At 36.0% G+C, this 23,718-nt stretch overlaps 1 protein-coding gene across 2 annotated transcripts in view; it reads left to right on the plus strand.

Annotated features, from left to right (window-relative positions):
* The window catches only part of TRIM29 (tripartite motif containing 29), a 104,571-nt gene that overhangs the window by 54,273 nt on the left and 26,580 nt on the right, over window positions 1-23,718 (plus strand). For both annotated transcript variants that reach the window (XM_053689819.1, XM_053689820.1), the window contains exon 4: window positions 18,166-18,352. In XM_053689819.1, the coding sequence (XP_053545794.1) occupies window positions 18,166-18,352 (187 nt within the window). The remainder of the gene's footprint in view (window positions 1-18,165; window positions 18,353-23,718) is intronic.

Here is a 23,718-nt window from a genome sequence, read left to right on the forward strand (position 1 = left end):
AGCTGAATTTTTTCGAATCCGAAACGAATTCATTCAAAGTTTTCCGAATTCGAATCGAAACGAAATTCGAAAACCTCAAAATCAATCCGAACCGAAACAAATTTTTCGATAATGCAGAGAAAGCTATTAGTAAGCTAACATACATTAGCACTGAGAGTTTATGATTAGATATCACATTAATGCAGAGAAAGCTATTAGTAGGTAACATATATTAGCGCATAGAGTTTATGATTAGACATCACATGAATGCAGAGAAAGCTATTAGTAGGTAACATATATTAGCGCATAGAGTTTATGATTAGACATCACATGAATGCAGAGAAAGCTATTAGTAACTAACATACATTAGCGCTGAGAGTTTATGATTAGACATCACATAAATGCAGAGACAGCTATTAGTAGCTAACATACATTAGCACTGAGAGTTTATGATTAGACATCACATGAATGCAGAGAAAGCTATTAGTAGCTAACATACATTAGCACTGAGAGTTTATGATTAGACATCATATGAATGCACAGAAAGCTATCTATTAGTAGCTAACATTGATTAGCACTAAGAGTTTATGATTAGACATCACATGAATGCAGAGAAAGCTAGCTATTAGTAGCTAACATACATTAGCGCTAAGAGTTTCAGATTAGACATCACATGAATGCAGAGAAAGCTATTAGTAGCTAACATACATTAGCACTGAGAGTTTATGATTAGACATCACATGAATGCAGAGACAGCTAGTTATTAGTAGCTAACATACATTAGTGCTGAGAGTTTATGATTAGACATCACATGAATGCAGAGACAGCTAGCTATTAGTAGCTAACATACATTAGCACTGAGGGTTTACGATTAGACATCACATGAATGCAGAGACAGCTAGCTATTAGTAGCTAACATACATTAGCGCTGAGAGTTTATGATTAGACATCACATGAATGCAGAGACAGCTAGCTATTAACTAACATACATTAGCGCTGAGAGTTTATGATTAGAAATCACATGAATGCAGAAAAAGCTAGCTATTAGTAGCTAACATACATTAGCTTTGAGTGTTTATGATTAGACATCACATGAATGCAGAGAAAGCTAGCTATTTGTAGCTAACATACATTAGCACTGAAAGTTTATGATTAGACATCACATGAATGCAGAGACAGCTAGCTATTAGTAGCTAACATACATTAGCACTGAGAGTTTATGATTAGACATCACATGAATGCAGAGAAAGCTAATAGTAGCTAACATACATTAGCGCTGAGAGTTTATGATTAGACATCACATGAATGCAGAGAAAGCTAGTTATTAGTAGCTAACATACATTAGCGCCGAGGCTTTATGATTAGACATCACATGAATGCAGAGACAGCTAGCTATTAGTAGCTAATATACATTAGCATTGAGAGTTTATGACTAGACATCACATGAATGCAGAAAAAGGTAGCTATTAGTAGCTAACATACATTAGCGCTGAGAGTTTATAATTAGACATCACATGAATGCAGAGATAGGTAGCTATTAGTAGCTAACATACATTAGCACTGAGAGTTTATGATTAGACATTACATGAATGCAGAGAAAGCTATTAGTAGCTAACATACATTAGCGCTGAGAGTTTATGATTAGACATCACATGAATGCAGAGAAAGCTAGCTATTAGTAGCTAACAAACATTAGCGCTGAGAGTTTGATTAGACATCACATGAATGCAGAGAAAGCTAGCTATTAGTAGCTAACATACATTAGCGCTGAGAGTTTATGATTAGACATCACATGAATGCAGAGACAGCTAGCTATTAGTAGCTAACATACATTAGCACTGAGAGTTTATGATTAGACATCACATGAATGCAGAGACAGCTAGCTATTAGTAGCTAACATACATTAGCACTGAGGGTTTACGATTAGACATCACATGAATGCAGAGACAGCTAGCTATTATGATTTAGACATCACATGAATGCAGAGAAAGCTAATAGTAGCTAACATACATTAGTGCTGAGAGTTTATGATTAGACATCACATGAATGCAGAGAAAGCTAGCTATTAGTAGCTAACATACATTAGCGCTGAGAGTTTATGATTAGACATCACATGAAAGCAGAGAAAGCTATTAGTAGCTAACATACATTAGCTCTGAGAGTTTATGATTAGACATCACATGAATGCAGAGAAAGCTAGCTATTAGTAACTAACATACATTAGCTCTGAGAGTTTATGATTAGACATCACATGAATGCAGAGAAAGCTAGCTATTAGTAGCTAACATACATTAATCGCTGAGAGTTTATGATTAGACATCACATGAATGCAAAGACAGCTAGCTATTAGTATCTAACATACATTAGCACTGAGAGTTTATGATTAGACATCACATAAATGCAGAGATAGCTAGCTATTAGTAGCTAACATACATTAGCACTGAGAGTTTATGATTAGACATCACATGCATGCATAGAAAGCTATTTATTAGTAGCTAACATACATTAGCGCTGAGACTTTATGATTAGACATCACATGAATGCAGAGAAAGCTAGCTATTAGTAACTAACATACATTAACGCTGAGAGTTTATGATTAGACATAACATGAATGCAGAGAAAGCTAGCTATTAGTAACTAACATACATTAGCGCTGAGAGTTTATGATTTGACATCACATGAATGCAAAGAAAGCTATCAGTAAGTAACATACATTAGCGCTGAGAGTTTATGATTAGACATCACATAAATGCAGAGAAAGCTATTAGTAACTAACATACATTATCACTGAGAGTTTATGATTAGACATCACATGAATGCAGAGACAGCTATTAGTAGCTAACATACATTAGCGCTGAGAGTTTATGATTAGACATCACATGAATGCAGAGAAAGCTATCTATTTGTAGTTAACATACATTAGCGCTGAGAGTTTATGACTAGACATCACATGAATGCACAGAAAGCTATTAGTAGCTAACATACATTAGCACTGAGAGTTTATGATTAGACATCACATGAATGCAGAGAAAGCTAGCAATTAATAGCTAACATACATTAGCGCTAAGAGTTTATAATTAGACATCACATGAATGCAGAGAAAGCTATTAGTAGCTAATATACATTAGCGCTGAGAGCTTATGATTAGACATCACATGAATGCAGAGACATCTAGTTATTAGTAGCTAACATACATTAGCTCTGAGAGTTTATGATTAGACATCACATGAATGCAGAGACAGCTAGCTATTAATAACTAACATACATTAGCACTGAGAGTTTATGATTAGACATCACATGAATGCAGAGACAGCTAGCTATTAGTAGCTAACATACATTAGCGCTGAGAGTTTATGCTTAGACATCACATGAATGCAGAGAAAGCTATTAGTAGCTAACATACATTAGCGCTGAGAGTTTATGATTAGACATCACATGAATGCACAGAAAGCTATCTATTTGTAGCTAACATACATTAGCGCTGAGAGTTTATGACTAGACATCACATGAATGCACAGAAAGCTATCTATTAGTAGCTAACATTCATTACCACTAAGAGTTTATGATTAGACATCACATGAATGCAGAGAAAGCTAGCAATTAATAGCTAACATACATTAGCGCTAAGAGTTTATAATTAGACATCACATGAATGCAGAGAAAGCTATTAGTAGCTAACATACATTAGCGCTGAGAGCTTATGATTAGACATCACATGAATGCAGAGACATCTAGTTATTAGTAGCTAACATACATTAGCTCTGAGAGTTTATGATTAGACATCACATGAATGCAGAGACAGCTAGCTATTAATAACTAACATACATTAGCACTGAGAGTTTATGATTAGACATCACATGAATGCAGAGACAGCTAGCTATTAGTAGCTAACATACATTAGCGCTGAGAGTTTATGCTTAGACATCACATGAATGCAGAGTAAGCTAGCTCTTAGTAGCTAACATACATTAGCACTGAGAGTTTATGATTAAACATCACATGAATGCACAGAAAGCTATCTATTAGTAACTAACATATATTAGTGCTGAGAGTTTATGATTAGACATCACATGAATGCAGAGAAAACTAGCTATTAGTACCTAATATACATTAGTGCTGCGAGTTTATGATTAGACATCACATGAATGCAGAGAAAGCTAGCTATTAGTAACTAACATACATTAGCGCTGAGAGTTTATGATTAGACATCACATGAATGCAGAGACAGCTAGCTATAAGTAGCTAACATACATTAGTGCTGAGAGTTTATGATTAGACATCACATGAATGCAGAGGAAGCTAGCTATTAGTAGATAACATACATTAGCTCTGAGAGTTTATGATTAGACATCACATGAATGCAGAGGAAGCTATCTATTAGTAGCTAACATACATTAGCGCTGAGAGTTTATGATTAGACATCACATGAATGCAGAGAAAGCTATCTATTAGTAGCTAACATACATTAGCGCTGAGAGTTTAGGATTAGACATCACATTAATGCAGGGACAGCTATTAGTAGCTAACATACATTAGCGCTGAGAGTTTATGATTAGACATCACATGAATGCAGAGACAGCTAGCTATTAGTAACTAACATAAATTAGCGCTGAGAGTTTATGATTAGACATCACATGAATGCAGAGACAGCTAGCTATTAGTAGCTAACATACATTAGCACTGAGAGTTTATGATTAGACATCACATGAATGCAGAGAAAGCTATCTATTAGTAGCTAACATACATTAGCGCTGAGAGTTTAGGATTAGACATCACATTAATGCAGGGACAGCTATTAGTAGCTAACATACATTAGCGCTGAGAGTTTATGATTAGACATCACATGAATGCAGAGAAAGCTAGCTATTAGTAACTAACATAAATTAGCGCTGAGAGTTTATGATTACACATCACATGAATGCAGAGAAAGCTATCTATTAGTAGCTAACAAACATTAGCTCTGAGAGTTTATGATTAGACATCACATGAATGCAGAGACAGCTAGCTATTAGTAGCTAACATATATTAGCGCTGAGAGTTTATGATTACACATCACATGAATGCAGAGAAAGCTATCTATTAGTAGCTAACAAACATTAGCTCTGAGAGTTTATGATTAGACATCACATGAATGCAGAGGAAGCTATCTATTAGTAGCTAACTTACATTAGCGCTGAGAGTTTATGATTAGACATCATATGAATGCAGAGACAGCTAGCTATAAGTAGCTAACATACATTAGCGCTGAGAGTTTATGATTAGACATCACATGAATGCAGAGAAAGCTAGCTATTAGTAGGTAACATACATTAGCGCTGAGAGTTTATGATTAGACATCACATGAATGCAGAGAAAGCTAGCTATTAGTAGGTAACATACATTAGCGCTTAGAGTTTATTATTAGACATCACATGAATGCAGAGAAAGCTAGCTATTAGTAGGTAACATACATTAGCGCTTAGAGTTTATGATTAGACATCACATGAATGCAGAGAAAGCTAGCTATTAGTAGGTAACATACATTAGCGCTGAGAGTTTATGATTAGACATCACATGAATGCAGAGACAGCTAGCTATTAGTAGCTAACATACATTAGTGCTGAGAGTTTATGATTAGATATCACATGAATGCAGAGAAAGCTAGCTATTAGTAACTAACATACATTAGTGCTGAGAATTTATGATTAGACATCACATGAATGCAGAGAAAGCTAGTTATTAGTAGCTAACATACATTAGCGCTGAGAGTTTATTATTAGACATCACATGAATGCAGAGAAAGCTAGCTATTAGTAGGTAACATACATTAGCGCTTAGAGTTTATGATTAGACATCACATGAATGCAAAGACAGCTAGCTATTAGTAGCTAACATACATTAGCACTGAGAGTTTATGATTAGACATCACATGAATGCAGAGAAAGCTAGCTATTAGTAGCTAACATACATTAGCGCTGAGAGTTTATGATTAGACATCACATGAATGCAGAGAAAGCTAGTTATTAGTAGCTAACATACATTAGCACTGAGGGTTTACGATTAGACATCACATGAATGCAGAGACAGCTAGCTATTATGATTTAGACATCACATGAATGCAGAGAAAGCTAATAGTAGCTAACATACATTAGTGCTGAGAGATTATGATTAGACATCACATGAATGCAGAGAAAGCTAGCTATTAGTAGCTAACATACATTAGCGCTGAGAGTTTATGATTAGACATCACATGAAAGCAGAGAAAGCTATTAGTAGCTAACATACATTAGCTCTGAGAGTTTATGATTAGACATCACATGAATGCAGAGAAAGCTAGCTATTAGTAGCTAACATACATTAGCTCTGAGAGTTTATGATTAGACATCACATGAATGCAGAGAAAGCTAGCTATTAGTAGCTAACATACATTAATCGCTGAGAGTTTATGATTAGACATCACATGAATGCAAAGACAGCTAGCTATTAGTATCTAACATACATTAGCACTGAGAGTTTATGATTAGACATCACATGAATGCAGAGATAGCTAGCTATTAGTAGCTAACATACATTAGCACTGAGAGTTTATGATTAGACATCACATGCATGCATAGAAAGCTATTTATTAGTAGCTAACATACATTAGCGCTGAGACTTTATGATTAGACATCACATGAATGCAGAGAAAGCTAGCTATTAGTAACTAACATACATTAACGCTGAGAGTTTATGATTAGACATCACATGAATGCAGAGAAAGCTAGCTATTAGTAACTAACATACATTAGCGCTGAGAGTTTATGATTTGACATCACATGAATGCAAAGAAAGCTATCAGTAAGTAACATACATTAGCGCTGAGAGTTTATGATTAGACATCACATGAATGCAGAGAAAGCTATTAGTAACTAACATACATTATCACTGAGAGTTTATGATTAGACATCACATGAATGCAGAGACAGCTATTAGTAGCTAACATACATTAGCGCTGAGAGTTTATGATTAGACATCACATGAATGCAGAGAAAGCTATTAGTAGCTAACATACATTAGCGCTGAGAGTTTATGATTAGACATCACATGAATGCAGAGAAAGCTATCTATTTGTAGTTAACATACATTAGCGCTGAGAGTTTATGACTAGACATCACATGAATGCACAGAAAGCTATTAGTAGCTAACATACATTAGCACTGAGAGTTTATGATTAGACATCACATGAATGCAGAGAAAGCTAGCAATTAATAGCTAACATACATTAGCGCTAAGAGTTTATAATTAGACATCACATGAATGCAGAGAAAGCTATTAGTAGCTAATATACATTAGCGCTGAGAGCTTATGATTAGACATCACATGAATGCAGAGACATCTAGTTATTAGTAGCTAACATACATTAGCTCTGAGAGTTTATGATTAGACATCACATGAATGCAGAGACAGCTAGCTATTAATAACTAACATACATTAGCACTGAGAGTTTATGATTAGACATCACATGAATGCAGAGACAGCTAGCTATTAGTAGCTAACATACATTAGCGCTGAGAGTTTATGCTTAGACATCACATGAATGCAGAGAAAGCTATTAGTAGCTAACATACATTAGCGCTGAGAGTTTATGATTAGACATCACATGAATGCACAGAAAGCTATCTATTTGTAGCTAACATACATTAGCGCTGAGAGTTTATGACTAGACATCACATGAATGCACAGAAAGCTATCTATTAGTAGCTAACATTCATTACCACTAAGAGTTTATGATTAGACATCACATGAATGCAGAGAAAGCTAGCAATTAATAGCTAACATACATTAGCGCTAAGAGTTTATAATTAGACATCACATGAATGCAGAGAAAGCTATTAGTAGCTAACATACATTAGCGCTGAGAGCTTATGATTAGACATCACATGAATGCAGAGACATCTAGTTATTAGTAGCTAACATACATTAGCTCTGAGAGTTTATGATTAGACATCACATGAATGCAGAGACAGCTAGCTATTAATAACTAACATACATTAGCACTGAGAGTTTATGATTAGACATCACATGAATGCAGAGACAGCTAGCTATTAGTAGCTAACATACATTAGCGCTGAGAGTTTATGCTTAGACATCACATGAATGCAGAGTAAGCTAGCTCTTAGTAGCTAACATACATTAGCACTGAGAGTTTATGATTAAACATCACATGAATGCACAGAAAGCTATCTATTAGTAACTAACATATATTAGTGCTGAGAGTTTATGATTAGACATCACATGAATGCAGAGAAAACTAGCTATTAGTACCTAATATACATTAGTGCTGCGAGTTTATGATTAGACATCACATGAATGCAGAGAAAGCTAGCTATTAGTAACTAACATACATTAGCGCTGAGAGTTTATGATTAGACATCACATGAATGCAGAGACAGCTAGCTATAAGTAGCTAACATACATTAGTGCTGAGAGTTTATGATTAGACATCACATGAATGCAGAGGAAGCTAGCTATTAGTAGATAACATACATTAGCTCTGAGAGTTTATGATTAGACATCACATGAATGCAGAGGAAGCTATCTATTAGTAGCTAACATACATTAGCGCTGAGAGTTTATGATTAGACATCACATGAATGCAGAGAAAGCTATCAATTAGTAGCTAACATACATTAGCGCTGAGAGTTTAGGATTAGACATCACATTAATGCAGGGACAGCTATTAGTAGCTAACATACATTAGCGCTGAGAGTTTATGATTAGACATCACATGAATGCAGAGACAGCTAGCTATTAGTAACTAACATAAATTAGCGCTGAGAGTTTATGATTAGACATCACATGAATGCAGAGACAGCTAGCTATTAGTAGCTAACATACATTAGCACTGAGAGTTTATGATTAGACATCACATGAATGCAGAGAAAGCTATCTATTAGTAGCTAACATACATTAGCGCTGAGAGTTTAGGATTAGACATCACATTAATGCAGGGACAGCTATTAGTAGCTAACATACATTAGCGCTGAGAGTTTATGATTAGACATCATATGAATGCAGAGAAAGCTAGCTATTAGTAACTAACATAAATTAGCGCTGAGAGTTTATGATTAGATATCACATGAATGCTGAGGAAGCTATTAGTAGGTAACATACATTAGCGCTGAGAGTTTATGATTAGACATCACATGAATGCAGAGACAGCTAGCTATTAGTAGCTAACATATATTAGCGCTGAGAGTTTATGATTACACATCACATGAATGCAGAGAAAGCTATCTATTAGTAGCTAACAAACATTAGCTCTGAGAGTTTATGATTAGACATCACATGAATGCAGAGGAAGCTATCTATTAGTAGCTAACTTACATTAGCGCTGAGAGTTTATGATTAGACATCATATGAATGCAGAGACAGCTAGCTATAAGTAGCTAACATACATTAGCGCTGAGAGTTTATGATTAGACATCACATGAATGCAGAGAAAGCTAGCTATTAGTAGGTAACATACATTAGCGCTGAGAGTTTATGATTAGACATCACATGAATGCAGAGAAAGCTAGCTATTAGTAGGTAACATACATTAGCGCTTAGAGTTTATGATTAGATATCACATGAATGCAGAGAAAGCTAGCTATTAGTAGGTAACATACATTAGCGCTGAGAGTTTATGATTAGACATCACATGAATGCAGAGAAAGCTAGCTATTAGTAGGTAACATACATTAGCGCTTAGAGTTTATTATTAGACACATGAATGCAGAGAAAGCTAGCTATTAGTAGGTAACATACATTAGCGCTTAGAGTTTATTATTAGACATCACATGAATGCAGAGAAAGCTAGCTATTAGTAGGTAACATACATTAGCGCTGAGAGTTTATGATTAGACATCACATGAATGCAGAGACAGCTAGCTATTAGTAGCTAACATACATTAGTGCTGAGAGTTTATGATTAGATATCACATGAATGCAGAGAAAGCTAGCTATTAGTAGCTAACATACATTAGCACTTAGAGTTTATGATTAGACATCACATGAATGCAGAGAAAGCTAGCTATTAGTAGGTAACATACATTAGCGCTGAGAGTTTATGATTAGACATCACATGAATGCAGAGACAGCTAGCTATTAGTAGCTAACATACATTAGTGCTGAGAGTTTATGATTAGATATCACATGAATGCAGAGAAAGCTAGCTATTAGTAACTAACATACATTAGTGCTGAGAATTTATGATTAGACATCACATGAATGCAGAGAAAGCTAGTTATTAGTAGCTAACATACATTAGCACTTAGAGTTTATGATTAGACATCACATGAATGCAGAGACAGCTAGCTATAAGTAGCTAACATACATTAGTGCTGAGAGTTTATGATTAGACATCACATGAATGCAGAGGAAGCTAGCTATTAGTAGATAACATACATTAGCTCTGAGAGTTTATGATTAGACATCACATGAATGCAGAGGAAGCTATCTATTAGTAGCTAACATACATTAGCGCTGAGAGTTTATGATTAGACATCACATGAATGCAGAGAAAGCTATCAATTAGTAGCTAACATACATTAGCGCTGAGAGTTTAGGATTAGACATCACATTAATGCAGGGACAGCTATTAGTAGCTAACATACATTAGCGCTGAGAGTTTATGATTAGACATCACATGAATGCAGAGACAGCTAGCTATTAGTAACTAACATAAATTAGCGCTGAGAGTTTATGATTAGACATCACATGAATGCAGAGACAGCTAGCTATTAGTAGCTAACATACATTAGCACTGAGAGTTTATGATTAGACATCACATGAATGCAGAGAAAGCTAGCTATTAGTAGGTAACATACATTAGCGCTGAGAGTTTATGATTAGACATCACATGAATGCAGAGAAAGCTATTAGTAGCTAACATACATTAGCGCTTAGAGTTTATGATTAGACATCACATGAATGCAGAGAAAGCTATTAGTAGCTAACATACATTAGCGCTTAGAGTTTATGATTAGACATCACATGAATGCAGAGAAAGCTATTAGTAGCTAACATACATTAGTGCTGAGAGTTTATGATTAGACATCACATGAATGCAGAGAAAGCTATTAGTAGCTAACATATATTAGCGCTTAGAGTTTATGATTAGATATCACATGCTGATCTAAGTAGTGCACAGACACATCCAGTCTGCCAGCTGCTAAGACCTGCAATATACACTGCGCTCGCAAACCCCCCACAGCTGACAAGGAGAGGCAGTATATTGGCTCAAGGTCTTCTCATCCTTACCTTGGAAGCATATCCCCGGGCAAGTTTCTCACCAAGAACGCATCCACTTCAAAAATGCAGGCGGCTCTAAATGAAGCAACATTTTCAAGGATCACTGCCTGTAAAAAGAGCGACCTTAATCAGCGCACGTGCGTTGTCTTCTCTGTAAAGGCCTGAACTTTATCGCTCACTTTACTGTATGCTAGAGAGGATAGGGCAGATGTGCTGCCCCTCCCAAATCTGCTGCCCTAGGCACCGGCCTTGTTGGCCTAGGCCATAATACGCCCCTGGTATACAGTCATATACATATATATTTACTGGGAACACACAGTTCCCACAGACCTCAATGTAGGCACTTCAGTGTCATTTTTGTTTTCTTACACCCCATTCCCACCAACTTAAGACCCCAAAAACTACCTAATGCAGTTGTTTGTTTATTTTTTTTTTTAATTAAAACTATTTTTTTTAAAAAGCGCTAATTGCTATTGCAGGGTTGCGGTAGCAATAACCAGCTAATTGTAATGACTGGTTAATTATCATGTGCCCACAAACAGGCACGCAATAATTATTTTGTATAAAAATCTTTTCTAATGCAGTGATTAACACATGAATGCAGAGAAAGCTAGCTATTAGTAGGTAACATACATTAGCGCTTAGAGTTTATTATTAGACATCACATGAATGCAGAGAAAGCTAGCTATTAGTAGGTAACATACATTAGCGCTGAGAGTTTATGATTAGACATCACATGAATGCAGAGACAGCTAGCTATTAGTAGCTAACATACATTAGTGCTGAGAGTTTATGATTAGATATCACATGAATGCAGAGAAAGCTAGCTATTAGTAGCTAACATACATTAGCACTTAGAGTTTATGATTAGACATCACATGAATGCAGAGAAAGCTAGCTATTAGTAGGTAACATACATTAGCGCTGAGAGTTTATGATTAGACATCACATGAATGCAGAGACAGCTAGCTATTAGTAGCTAACATACATTAGTGCTGAGAGTTTATGATTAGATATCACATGAATGCAGAGAAAGCTAGCTATTAGTAACTAACATACATTAGTGCTGAGAATTTATGATTAGACATCACATGAATGCAGAGAAAGCTAGTTATTAGTAGCTAACATACATTAGCACTTAGAGTTTATGATTAGACATCACATGAATGCAGAGACAGCTAGCTATAAGTAGCTAACATACATTAGTGCTGAGAGTTTATGATTAGACATCACATGAATGCAGAGGAAGCTAGCTATTAGTAGATAACATACATTAGCTCTGAGAGTTTATGATTAGACATCACATGAATGCAGAGGAAGCTATCTATTAGTAGCTAACATACATTAGCGCTGAGAGTTTATGATTAGACATCACATGAATGCAGAGAAAGCTATCAATTAGTAGCTAACATACATTAGCGCTGAGAGTTTAGGATTAGACATCACATTAATGCAGGGACAGCTATTAGTAGCTAACATACATTAGCGCTGAGAGTTTATGATTAGACATCACATGAATGCAGAGACAGCTAGCTATTAGTAACTAACATAAATTAGCGCTGAGAGTTTATGATTAGACATCACATGAATGCAGAGACAGCTAGCTATTAGTAGCTAACATACATTAGCACTGAGAGTTTATGATTAGACATCACATGAATGCAGAGAAAGCTATCTATTAGTAGCTAACATACATTAGCGCTGAGAGTTTAGGATTAGACATCACATTAATGCAGGGACAGCTATTAGTAGCTAACATACATTAGCGCTGAGAGTTTATGATTAGACATCACATGAATGCAGAGAAAGCTAGCTATTAGTAACTAACATAAATTAGCGCTGAGAGTTTATGATTAGATATCACATGAATGCTGAGGAAGCTATTAGTAGGTAACATACATTAGCGCTGAGAGTTTATGATTAGACATCACATGAATGCAGAGACAGCTAGCTATTAGTAGCTAACATATATTAGCGCTGAGAGTTTATGATTACACATCACATGAATGCAGAGAAAGCTATCTATTAGTAGCTAACAAACATTAGCTCTGAGAGTTTATGATTAGACATCACATGAATGCAGAGGAAGCTATCTATTAGTAGCTAACTTACATTAGCGCTGAGAGTTTATGATTAGACATCATATGAATGCAGAGACAGCTAGCTATAAGTAGCTAACATACATTAGCGCTGAGAGTTTATGATTAGACATCACATGAATGCAGAGAAAGCTAGCTATTAGTAGGTAACATACATTAGCGCTGAGAGTTTATGATTAGACATCACATGAATGCAGAGAAAGCTAGCTATTAGTAGGTAACATACATTAGCGCTTAGAGTTTATGATTAGATATCACATGAATGCAGAGAAAGCTAGCTATTAGTAGGTAACATACATTAGCGCTGAGAGTTTATGATTAGACATCACATGAATGCAGAGAAAGCTAGCTATTAGTAGGTAACATACATTAGCGCTTAGAGTTTATTATTAGACATCACATGAATGCAGAGAAAGCTAGCTATTAGTAGGTAACATACATTAGCGCTTAGAGTTTATGATTAGACATCACATGAATGCAGAGAAAGCTAGCTATTAGTAGGTAACATACATTAGCGCTGAGAGTTTATGATTAGACATCACATGAATGCAGAGACAGCTAGCTATTAGTAGCTAACATACATTAGTGCTGAGAGTTTATGATTAGATATCACATGAATGCAGAGAAAGCTAGCTATTAGTAGCTTACATACATTAGAACTTAGAGTTTATGATTAGACATCACATGAATGCAGAGAAAGCTAGCTATTAGTAGGTAACATACATTAGCGCTGAGAGTTTATGATTAGACATCACATGAATGCAGAGACATCTAGCTATTAGTAGCTAACATACATTAGTGCTGAGAGTTTATGATTAGATATCACATGAATGCAGAGAAAGCTAGCTATTAGTAACTAACATACATTAGTGCTGAGAATTTATGATTAGACATCACATGAATGCAGAGAAAGCTAGTTATTAGTAGCTAACATACATTAGCGCTGAGAGTTTATTATTAGACATCACATGAATGCAGAGAAAGCTAGCTATTAGTAGGTAACATACATTAGCGCTTAGAGTTTATGATTAGACATCACATGAATGCAAAGACAGCTAGCTATTAGTAGCTAACATACATTAGCACTGAGAGTTTATGATTAGACATCACATGAATGCAGAGAAAGCTAGCTATTAGTAGCTAACATACATTAGCGCTGAGAGTTTATGATTAGACATCACATGAATGCAGAGAAAGCTAGTTATTAGTAGGTAACAAACATTAGTGCTAAGAGTTTATGATTAGACATCACATGAATGCAGAGAAAGCTAGCTATTAGTAGCTAACATACATTAGTGCTAAGAGTTTATGATTAGACATCACATGAATGCAGAGACAGGTAGCTATTAGTAGGTAACATACATTAGCGCTGAGAGTTTATGATTAGACATCACATGAATGCAGAGAAAGCTATTAGTAGCTAACATACATTAGCACTGAGAGTTTATGATTAGACATCACATGAATGCAGAGACAGCTAGCTATTAGTAACTAACATACATTAGCACTGAGAGTTTATGATTAGACATCACATGAATGCAGAGAAAGTTAGCTATTAGTAACTAACATACATTAGTGCTGAGAATTTATGATTAGACATCACATGAATGCAGAGAAAGCTAGTTATTAGTAGCTAACATACATTAGCGCTGAGAGTTTATGATTAGACATCACATGAATGCAGAGAAAGCTAGCTATTAGTAGGTAACATACATTAGCGCTTAGAGTTTATGATTAGACATCACATGAATGCAGAGAAAGCTAGCTATTAGTAGGTAACATACATTAGCGCTTAGAGTTTATGATTAGACATCACATGAATGCAGAGAAAGCTAGCTATTAGTAACTACCATACATTAGTGCTGAGAGTTTATTATTAGACATCACATGAATGCAGAGAAAGCTAGCTATTAGTAGGTAACATACATTAGCGCTGAGAGTTTATGATTAGACATCACATGAATGCAGAGAAAGCTAGCTATTAGTAGGTAACATACATTAGCGCTGAGAGTTTATGATTAGACATCACATGAATGCAGAGAAAGCTATTAGTAGCTAACATACATTAGCGCTTAGAGTTTATGATTAGACATCACATGAATGCAGAGAAAGCTATTAGTAGCTAACATACATTAGCGCTTAGAGTTTATGATTAGACATCACATGAATGCAGAGAAAGCTATTAGTAGCTAACATACATTAGTGCTGAGAGTTTATGATTAGACATCACATGAATGCAGAGAAAGCTATTAGTAGCTAACATATATTAGCGCTTAGAGTTTATGATTAGATATCACATGCTGATCTAAGTAGTGCACAGACACATCCAGTCTGCCAGCTGCTAAGACCTGCAATATACACTGCGCTCGCAAACCCCCCACAGCTGACAAGGAGAGGCAGTATATTGGCTCAAGGTCTTCTCATCCTTACCTTGGAAGCATATCCCCGGGCAAGTTTCTCACCAAGAACGCATCCACTTCAAAAATGCAGGCGGCTCTAAATGAAGCAACATTTTCAAGGATCACTGCCTGTAAAAAGAGCGACCTTAATCAGCGCACGTGCGTTGTCTTCTCTGTAAAGGCCTGAACTTTATCGCTCACTTTACTGTATGCTAGAGAGGATAGGGCAGATGTGCTGCCCCTCCCAAATCTGCTGCCCTAGGCACCGGCCTTGTTGGCCTAGGCCATAATACGCCCCTGGTATACAGTCATATACATATATATTTACTGGGAACACACAGTTCCCACAGACCTCAATGTAGGCACTTCAGTGTCATTTTTGTTTTCTTACACCCCATTCCCACCAACTTAAGACCCCAAAAACTACCTAATGCAGTTGTTTGTTTATTTTTTTTTTTAATTAAAACTATTTTTTTTAAAAAGCGCTAATTGCTATTGCAGGGTTGCGGTAGCAATAACCAGCTAATTGTAATGACTGGTTAATTATCATGTGCCCACAAACAGGCACGCAATAATTATTTTGTATAAAAATCTTTTCTAATGCAGTGATTAAAGTTCCATTTTAACTTACCTTCCATTTAAGGCAAGAGGATTCTGTGGGGTCTAATGGTTAAAGGTACAAGATTATGGGATCGAACCCAAGATCTATCTATTAAAGACACAGTTTAAAACATTTGTTTGCATGAAAAATAAATGCTCTTAATTCTATGAGGCCGAATTTATCATCTGTCTGGTGGACATGATCCGCTGTAGCGATGATGTCCGCGAGACATTGATAAATGCCGACAGCATATTCTGTCTGCATTTATCATTGCACAAGCAGTTCTGGTGAACAGCTTGTGCAATGCCACCCCCTGCAGATTCTTGGCCAATCAGCCACTAGCAGGGGTTGTCAATTAACCCGATCGTATGCGATCGGGTAGATTGATGTCCGCAGCCTCAGAGCAGGCGGACGAGTTGAGGAGCAGCGATCTCGCATGGAAACAGTGGTATACGGCCCCATTTGGGCCGTGATAAATCGGCTCCTATGAATCCTATGTGTTATGTTGCAGCAAAAGTATGTCTTGGCAAGCATTGCAGTACCTAATTTAGTATAGTCTTTGCCCATCCATTGAAAATAGTACAACCGGTTCACCTGTCCTGCATCCTAATAGCCTGAACAACTAGAAATCAAAATAAAAGATTTTTAAACTTCATATTTTTGTGAGTTCACTCTTTAAGAGTGTTGATTCCAGAGGGGGGAGCAAAGCATCGCTACAATTGCTTTGGACTTGGTGATCCAAAGCGTTCAGAATCAGATTGATGCGTTTAACAAGATGTGATTATTATTTATTTCATCCTTGCCGTTTTCTACCTCTGACACTATTATTAATTGTCCTGGTGTTTCCCCACTGCTGTCCCAGTGGCTGTATCACACGGCACAAATCTTGCTACAAATAGCTCATTGTATTAGATTTTATTCTGCAATACCAAGAGATTCACTCAACAAATGTCCCACTTGTAAAAATATCTCAAGGCGATGAGAACTTTAAGATGACTGCTTTTCTCTTCACCGTGAATGAAGTATTTTGTTCTGCACATTAGATGCTGTGTGTTGAATGTTAGAAGATGTTTATTAGAAATGATGAATTGTTAGTCTGAATATGTTAATAATTGTCTTTTTATGACAAAACGAGTGTGGAGTTGTGCATGATGGACTGTGTGTTGTGTATAGTGATTTGGATACTAGGGTTTGTGTATTGTATGACTTGTGTATTGAGAACTATGCATTACGTATTAGGATGTTTGTAAGTGTTGGTGAATATGTTATATGTACAGCATATTGGGAATTTCATTTTGATAGCTGTCTCCTAGGAATTGTCTCTTAGGATGTGTTTATTAGAGAATGTGTTAGCAAAAGCATTCTGGGGCTTGTTGTGCTAATCTGTATATCATTTTTTTTTTTTTTTTTTTTTTTTAAAAGGACGTGAAAGTCAAACTTGAACTAATTTTTTTGGAGCATGTAATTTTAAACAACTTTACATTTTACTTCTATTATCAAATTGACATCCTTAATTGAAGAGCATATGTAGGTAGGCTCAATGGTGTCGTGAGCACTATATGGCTGCAGTGTGTGTAACAATACGTTTAACAACCATCACCTATACTGACAATTTCAGTACTGCAGTATTGGCTATGGTTAAGATATATAAACAGGAGTCAGCACCAGAAATCTACCTTCCAGTACATGCACTATATCTTCAACCTTGCCTAAAAGAAATGTAAAATCTGCATTTTGCAGAAATAACCATAGAAAAGTAAGAAAATGAAATCTTTAATGTATATTGCATTGTGTGTGGTTATTATGTCATTAATCTCTTATGAAATACCGGCAGGAGTTCCAGGTGGTTATTAGAGAGGCTCCGCCAATCCCACCACTCCCCACCTACACAGTGACACTGGAAGGAGAGAGACTTACTCAGGCCATGGGCAACATTAAAGAAGAATTAGCAACAATTTGTAAAAGGAACGTGGAGAAATTCTATAAGAATGAAGTCAACCGGAATTTGGTAGAAAAGAATGGTAAGGGACATCAGACTGACACTATTTTATTGTTCAGCCTCATCATAATACCCTCAAGCATTGTTACGTGCATTTAGGAACAAGCTTTAAACGTTTGTTCTTCAATGAAAACGGAATTATCTGGAGTCACATAAACTCATGTTTTCCTGCACTTGTAAGAGTCTCCAACTCCCTTTTACCTTAAAGGGATATGAAACTCACATTTTTTCTTTTATAATTCAGATAGCGAAGCAATTTTAAGCAACTTTCTAATTTACTGCTATTATCAATTTTTCTTCATACTTATGGTACCTTTATTTGAAAACGCAGGAATGTAAGCTTAGGAGTCGGCACATTTTTGGTTCAGGACCCTGGGTAGTGCTTGCCGATTCGTGGCTATTGCTGATTGGTGGCTTCATTTAGCCACCAATCAGCAAGCACTACCCAGGTGCTGAACCAAAAATGGGCCGTCTCCTAAGCTTACATTCCTGCTTTTCAAATAAAGATACCAAGAGAATAAAAAAACATTGATAATAGGAGTAAATTTGAAAGTTGCTTAAAATTGCTGCTTTATCCAAATCATGAAAGAAAAAATGTTGGGTTTCATATCCCTTTAAAGGGACATAGTGGGCAAACTGATTCTATCAGGCACATTAAAGAACAGCAATAACAGATGCTAAGACTTGTTTAAAGGTAAAGTAAAGGTTTAAATTGAAATGTAAACTAGCAGGGGGTATATTGATGGCTGGGAAATGTAAACTAGCAGGGGATATATTGATAGCTGGGAAATGTAAACTAGCAGGGGATATATTGATAGCTGGGAAATGTAAAATAGCAGGGGGTATATTGATGGCTGGGAAATGTAAACTAGCAGGGGATATATTGATAGCTGGGAAATGTAAACTAGCAGGGGATATATTGATAGCTGGGAAATGTAAACTAGCAGGGGATATATTGATAGCTAGGAAATGTAAACTAGCAGGGGATATATTGATAGCTGGGAAATGTAAACTAGCAGGGGATATATTGATAGCTGGGAAATGTAAACTAGCAGGGGATATATTTATAGCTAGGAAATGTAAACTAGCAGGGGATATATTGATAGCTAGGAAATGTAAACTAGCAGGGGATATATTGATAGCTGGGAAATGTAAACTAGCAGGGGATATATTGATAGCTGGGAAATGTAAACTAGCAGGGGATATATTGATAGCTAGGAAATGTAAACTAGCAGGGGATATATTGATAGCTAGGAAATGTAAACTAGCAGGGGATATATTGATAGCTGGGAAATGTAAACTAGCAGGGGATATATTGATAGCTAGGAAATGTAAACTAGCAGGGGATATATTGATAGCTAGAAAATGTAAACTAGCAGGGGATATATTGATAGCTAGGAAATGTAAACTAGCAGGGGATATATTGATAGCTGGGAAATGTAAACTAGCAGGGGATATATTGATAGCTGGGAAATGTAAACTAGCAGGGGATATATTGATAGCTGGGAAATGTAAACTAGCAGGGGATATATTGATAGCTGGGAAATGTAAACTAACAGGGGATATATTGATGGCTGGGAAATGTAAACTAGCAGGGGATATATTGATAGCTGGGAAATGTAAACTAGCAGGGGATATATTGATAGCTGGGAAATGTAAACTAGCAGGGGATATATTGATAGCTAGGAAATGTAAACTAGCAGGGGATATATTGATGGCTGGATATTCATTTTAATTTACAAACATACAACAGTAATCGTTATTTGTTTCCAACAAAAAAAGTAGCGCAGTTTTATTGCAACAAATGTATAAACATGCAATACCTGTATTAAAGGGACAGTAAAGTCAGCAATCTTAAACTTCAGTGCACTGGATAGACAATAACATTTTTAACAACTTTCCAATTTACTTCTGTTTTCAATTGTGCTTAGTTCTCTTGGTATCCTTTATTAAAGAGTATCCCTAGGTGAGCTCAGGAGCAGGCACGTATCTTTAGCCATCTGGCAGCAATGTTATACATAGATACAAACACTGCTGCCATAGATTGCTACAGAAACGTGCACCCTCCTGAGCTCCTATCAGCCTACCTAGCTTTACCCTTAACAAAACATTAACAGAACAAAGCAAATCACAAGCTCTATCTGAATCAAGGTACAAGAAAAAATCACTGCAAACACGGTAATCTTGCATCAAAGTTGAAGGGTTTATTTCATCCACTTAGACATGAGCAGACAAACACCTGACATGTTTCGCATGGGTACTCCCACGCTTCATCAGAGGTCATGAACATTTCATTTTCACTTTACCTTTAACCATAATCCTACGCATTTTGTGCATATAGCACTTCTTATGACAAATAAACACTCCCAAAAGCCTATTAATAAAAGTAGACTGTCAGTAGTAGTGGGAAGTAGACTGTCAGTAGTAGTGGGAAGTAGACTGTCAGTAGTAGTGGGAAGTAGACTGTCAGTAGTAGTGGGAAGTAGACTGTCAGTAGTAGTGGGAAGTAGACTGTCAGTAGTAGTGGGAAGTAGACTGTCAGTAGTAGTGGGAAGTAGACTGTCAGTAGTAGTGGGAAGTAGACTGTCAGTAGTAGTGGGAAGTAGACTAGAACAAAATTTAAGCAATGGCCCTTAAATTAACAAACAAACAATCAAACAAAAATATAATTTACATTTATGGTCATGGTCTTTCAGAAGTACATAGGCGCACTTGCTGGGAAAAATTGCCCCCTTAAAGGGACATGGAACCCAAAAATGTTTCTATCATGATTTAGATACCACATACAATTAGAAACAGCTTTCCAATTTACTTCTATTATCTAATTTGCTTCATTCTTTTGCTATCCTTTGTTGAAAATAATACCTAGGTAGGCTCAGGAGCTGGGAGCTAATTGGTGGCTGCACATATATACCTATTTTCACTGGCTTATTGCAGTGTTCAGCTAGTGCATTGCCGCTCCTTCAATAAAGGATACAAAGAGAATGAAGCAAAAATTGATAATAGAAACACATAGAAAATGTGTATAAAATTTTATGTTCTGTCTGAATTATGAAATCATTTTTTTTTGTTTCATTTCCCTTTAAGCAACTCAAAGTGATTTCTGTACAAACACTGCAAAGACATTCATGTGCCACAGGATAACCTCAAATTCCAAAACTTATGATTGCCCCAAAGTCAAAACTAACCTTTCACAAATTAGCTAGAGCAAACAGACATTATAAATTAGCTAGAGCATACAGACATTATAAATTAGCTAGAGCAAACAGACATTATAAATTAGCTAGAGCATACAGACATTATAAATTAGCTAGAGCATACAGACATCACAAATTAGCTAGAGCAAACAGACATTACAAATTAGCTAGAGCAAACAGACGTTACAAATTAGCTAGAGCATACAGACATTACAAATTAGCTAGAGCAAACAGACATTACAAATTAGCTAGAGCAAACAGACGTTACAAATTAGCTAGAGCAAACAGACGTTACAAATTAGCTAGAGCAAACAGACGTTACAAATTAGCTAGAGCATACAGACATCACAAATTAGCTAGAGCAAACAGACATTACAAATTAGCTAGAGCATACAGACATTACAAATTAGCTAGAGCAAACAGACATTACAAATTAGCTAGAGCAAACAGACGTTACAAATTAGCTAGAGCAAACAGACGTTACAAATTAGCTAGAGCATACAGACATTACAAATTAGCTAGAGCAAACAGACGTTACAAATTAGCTAGAGCAAACAGACGTTACAAATTAGCTAGAGCAAACAGACGTTACAAATTAGCTAGAGCAAACAGACATCACAAATTAGCTAGAGCATACAGACGTTACAAATTAGCTAGAGCATACAGACATTACAAATTAGCTAGAGCATACAGACATTACAAATTAGCTAGAGCAAACAGACATCACAAATTAGCTAGAGCAAACAGACATTACAAATTAGCTAGAGCATACAGACATTACAAATTAGCTAGAGCAAACAGACGTTACAAATTAGCTAGAGCATACAGACATTACAAATTAGCTAGAGCATACAGACATTACAAATTAGCTAGAGCATACAGACATTACAAATTAGCTAGAGCATACAGACGTTACAAATTAGCTAGAGCAAACAGACATCACAAATTAGCTAGAGCATACAGACATTACAAATTACCTAGAGCATACAGACGTTACAAATTAGCTAGAGCATACAGACATTACAAATTAGCTAGAGCAAACAGACATTACAAATTAGCTAGAGCATACAGACATCACAAATTAGCTAGAGCATACAGACATTACAAATTAGCTAGAGCATACAGACATCACAAATTAGCTAGAGCATACAGACATTACAAATTAGCTAGAGCATACAGACATTACAAATTAGCTAGAGCAAACAGACATTACAAATTAGCTAGAGCAAACAGACGTTACAAATTAGCTAGAGCAAACAGACGTTACAAATTAGCTAGAGCATACAGACATTACAAATTAGCTAGAGCATACAGACATTACAAATTAGCTAGAGCATACAGACATTACAAATTAGCTAGAGCAAACAGACATTACAAATTAGCTAGAGCAAACAGACATTACAAATTAGCTAGAGCAAACAGACATCACAAATTAGCTAGAGCAAACAGACGTTACAAATTAGCTAGAGCAAACAGACGTTACAAATTAGCTAGAGCATACAGACATTACAAATTAGCTAGAGCATACAGACATTACAAATTAGCTAGAGCATACAGACATTACAAATTAGCTAGAGCATACAGACATTACAAATTAGCTAGAGCAAACAGACATTACAAATTAGCTAGAGCAAACAGACATTACAAATTAGCTAGAGCAAACAGACATCACAAATTAGCTAGAGCATACAGACGTTACAAATTAGCTAGAGCAAACAGACATCACAAATTAGCTAGAGCATACAGACATTACAAATTAGCTAGAGCAAACAGACGTTACAAATTAGCTAGAGCAAACAGACGTTACAAATTAGCTAGAGCATACAGACATTACAAATTAGCTAGAGCATACAGACATTACAAATTAGCTAGAGCAAACAGACATTACAAATTAGCTAGAGCATACAGACATTACAAATTAGCTTGAGCAAACAGACGTCACAAATTATATAGAGCATACAGACATCACAAATTAGCTAGAGCAAACAGACATCACAAATTAGCTAGAGCATACAGACATCACAAATTAACTAGAGCAAACAGACGTCACAAATTATATAGAGCATACAGACATCACAAATTAGCTAGAGCAAACAGACGTTACAAATTAGCTAGAGCATACAGACATCACAAATTAACTAGAGCAAACAGACGTCACAAATTATATAGAGCATACAGACATCACAAATTA

The sequence above is a fragment of the Bombina bombina genome, chromosome 8, assembly GCF_027579735.1.
Source record: "Bombina bombina isolate aBomBom1 chromosome 8, aBomBom1.pri, whole genome shotgun sequence".
NCBI lineage: Eukaryota > Metazoa > Chordata > Amphibia > Anura > Bombinatoridae > Bombina > Bombina bombina.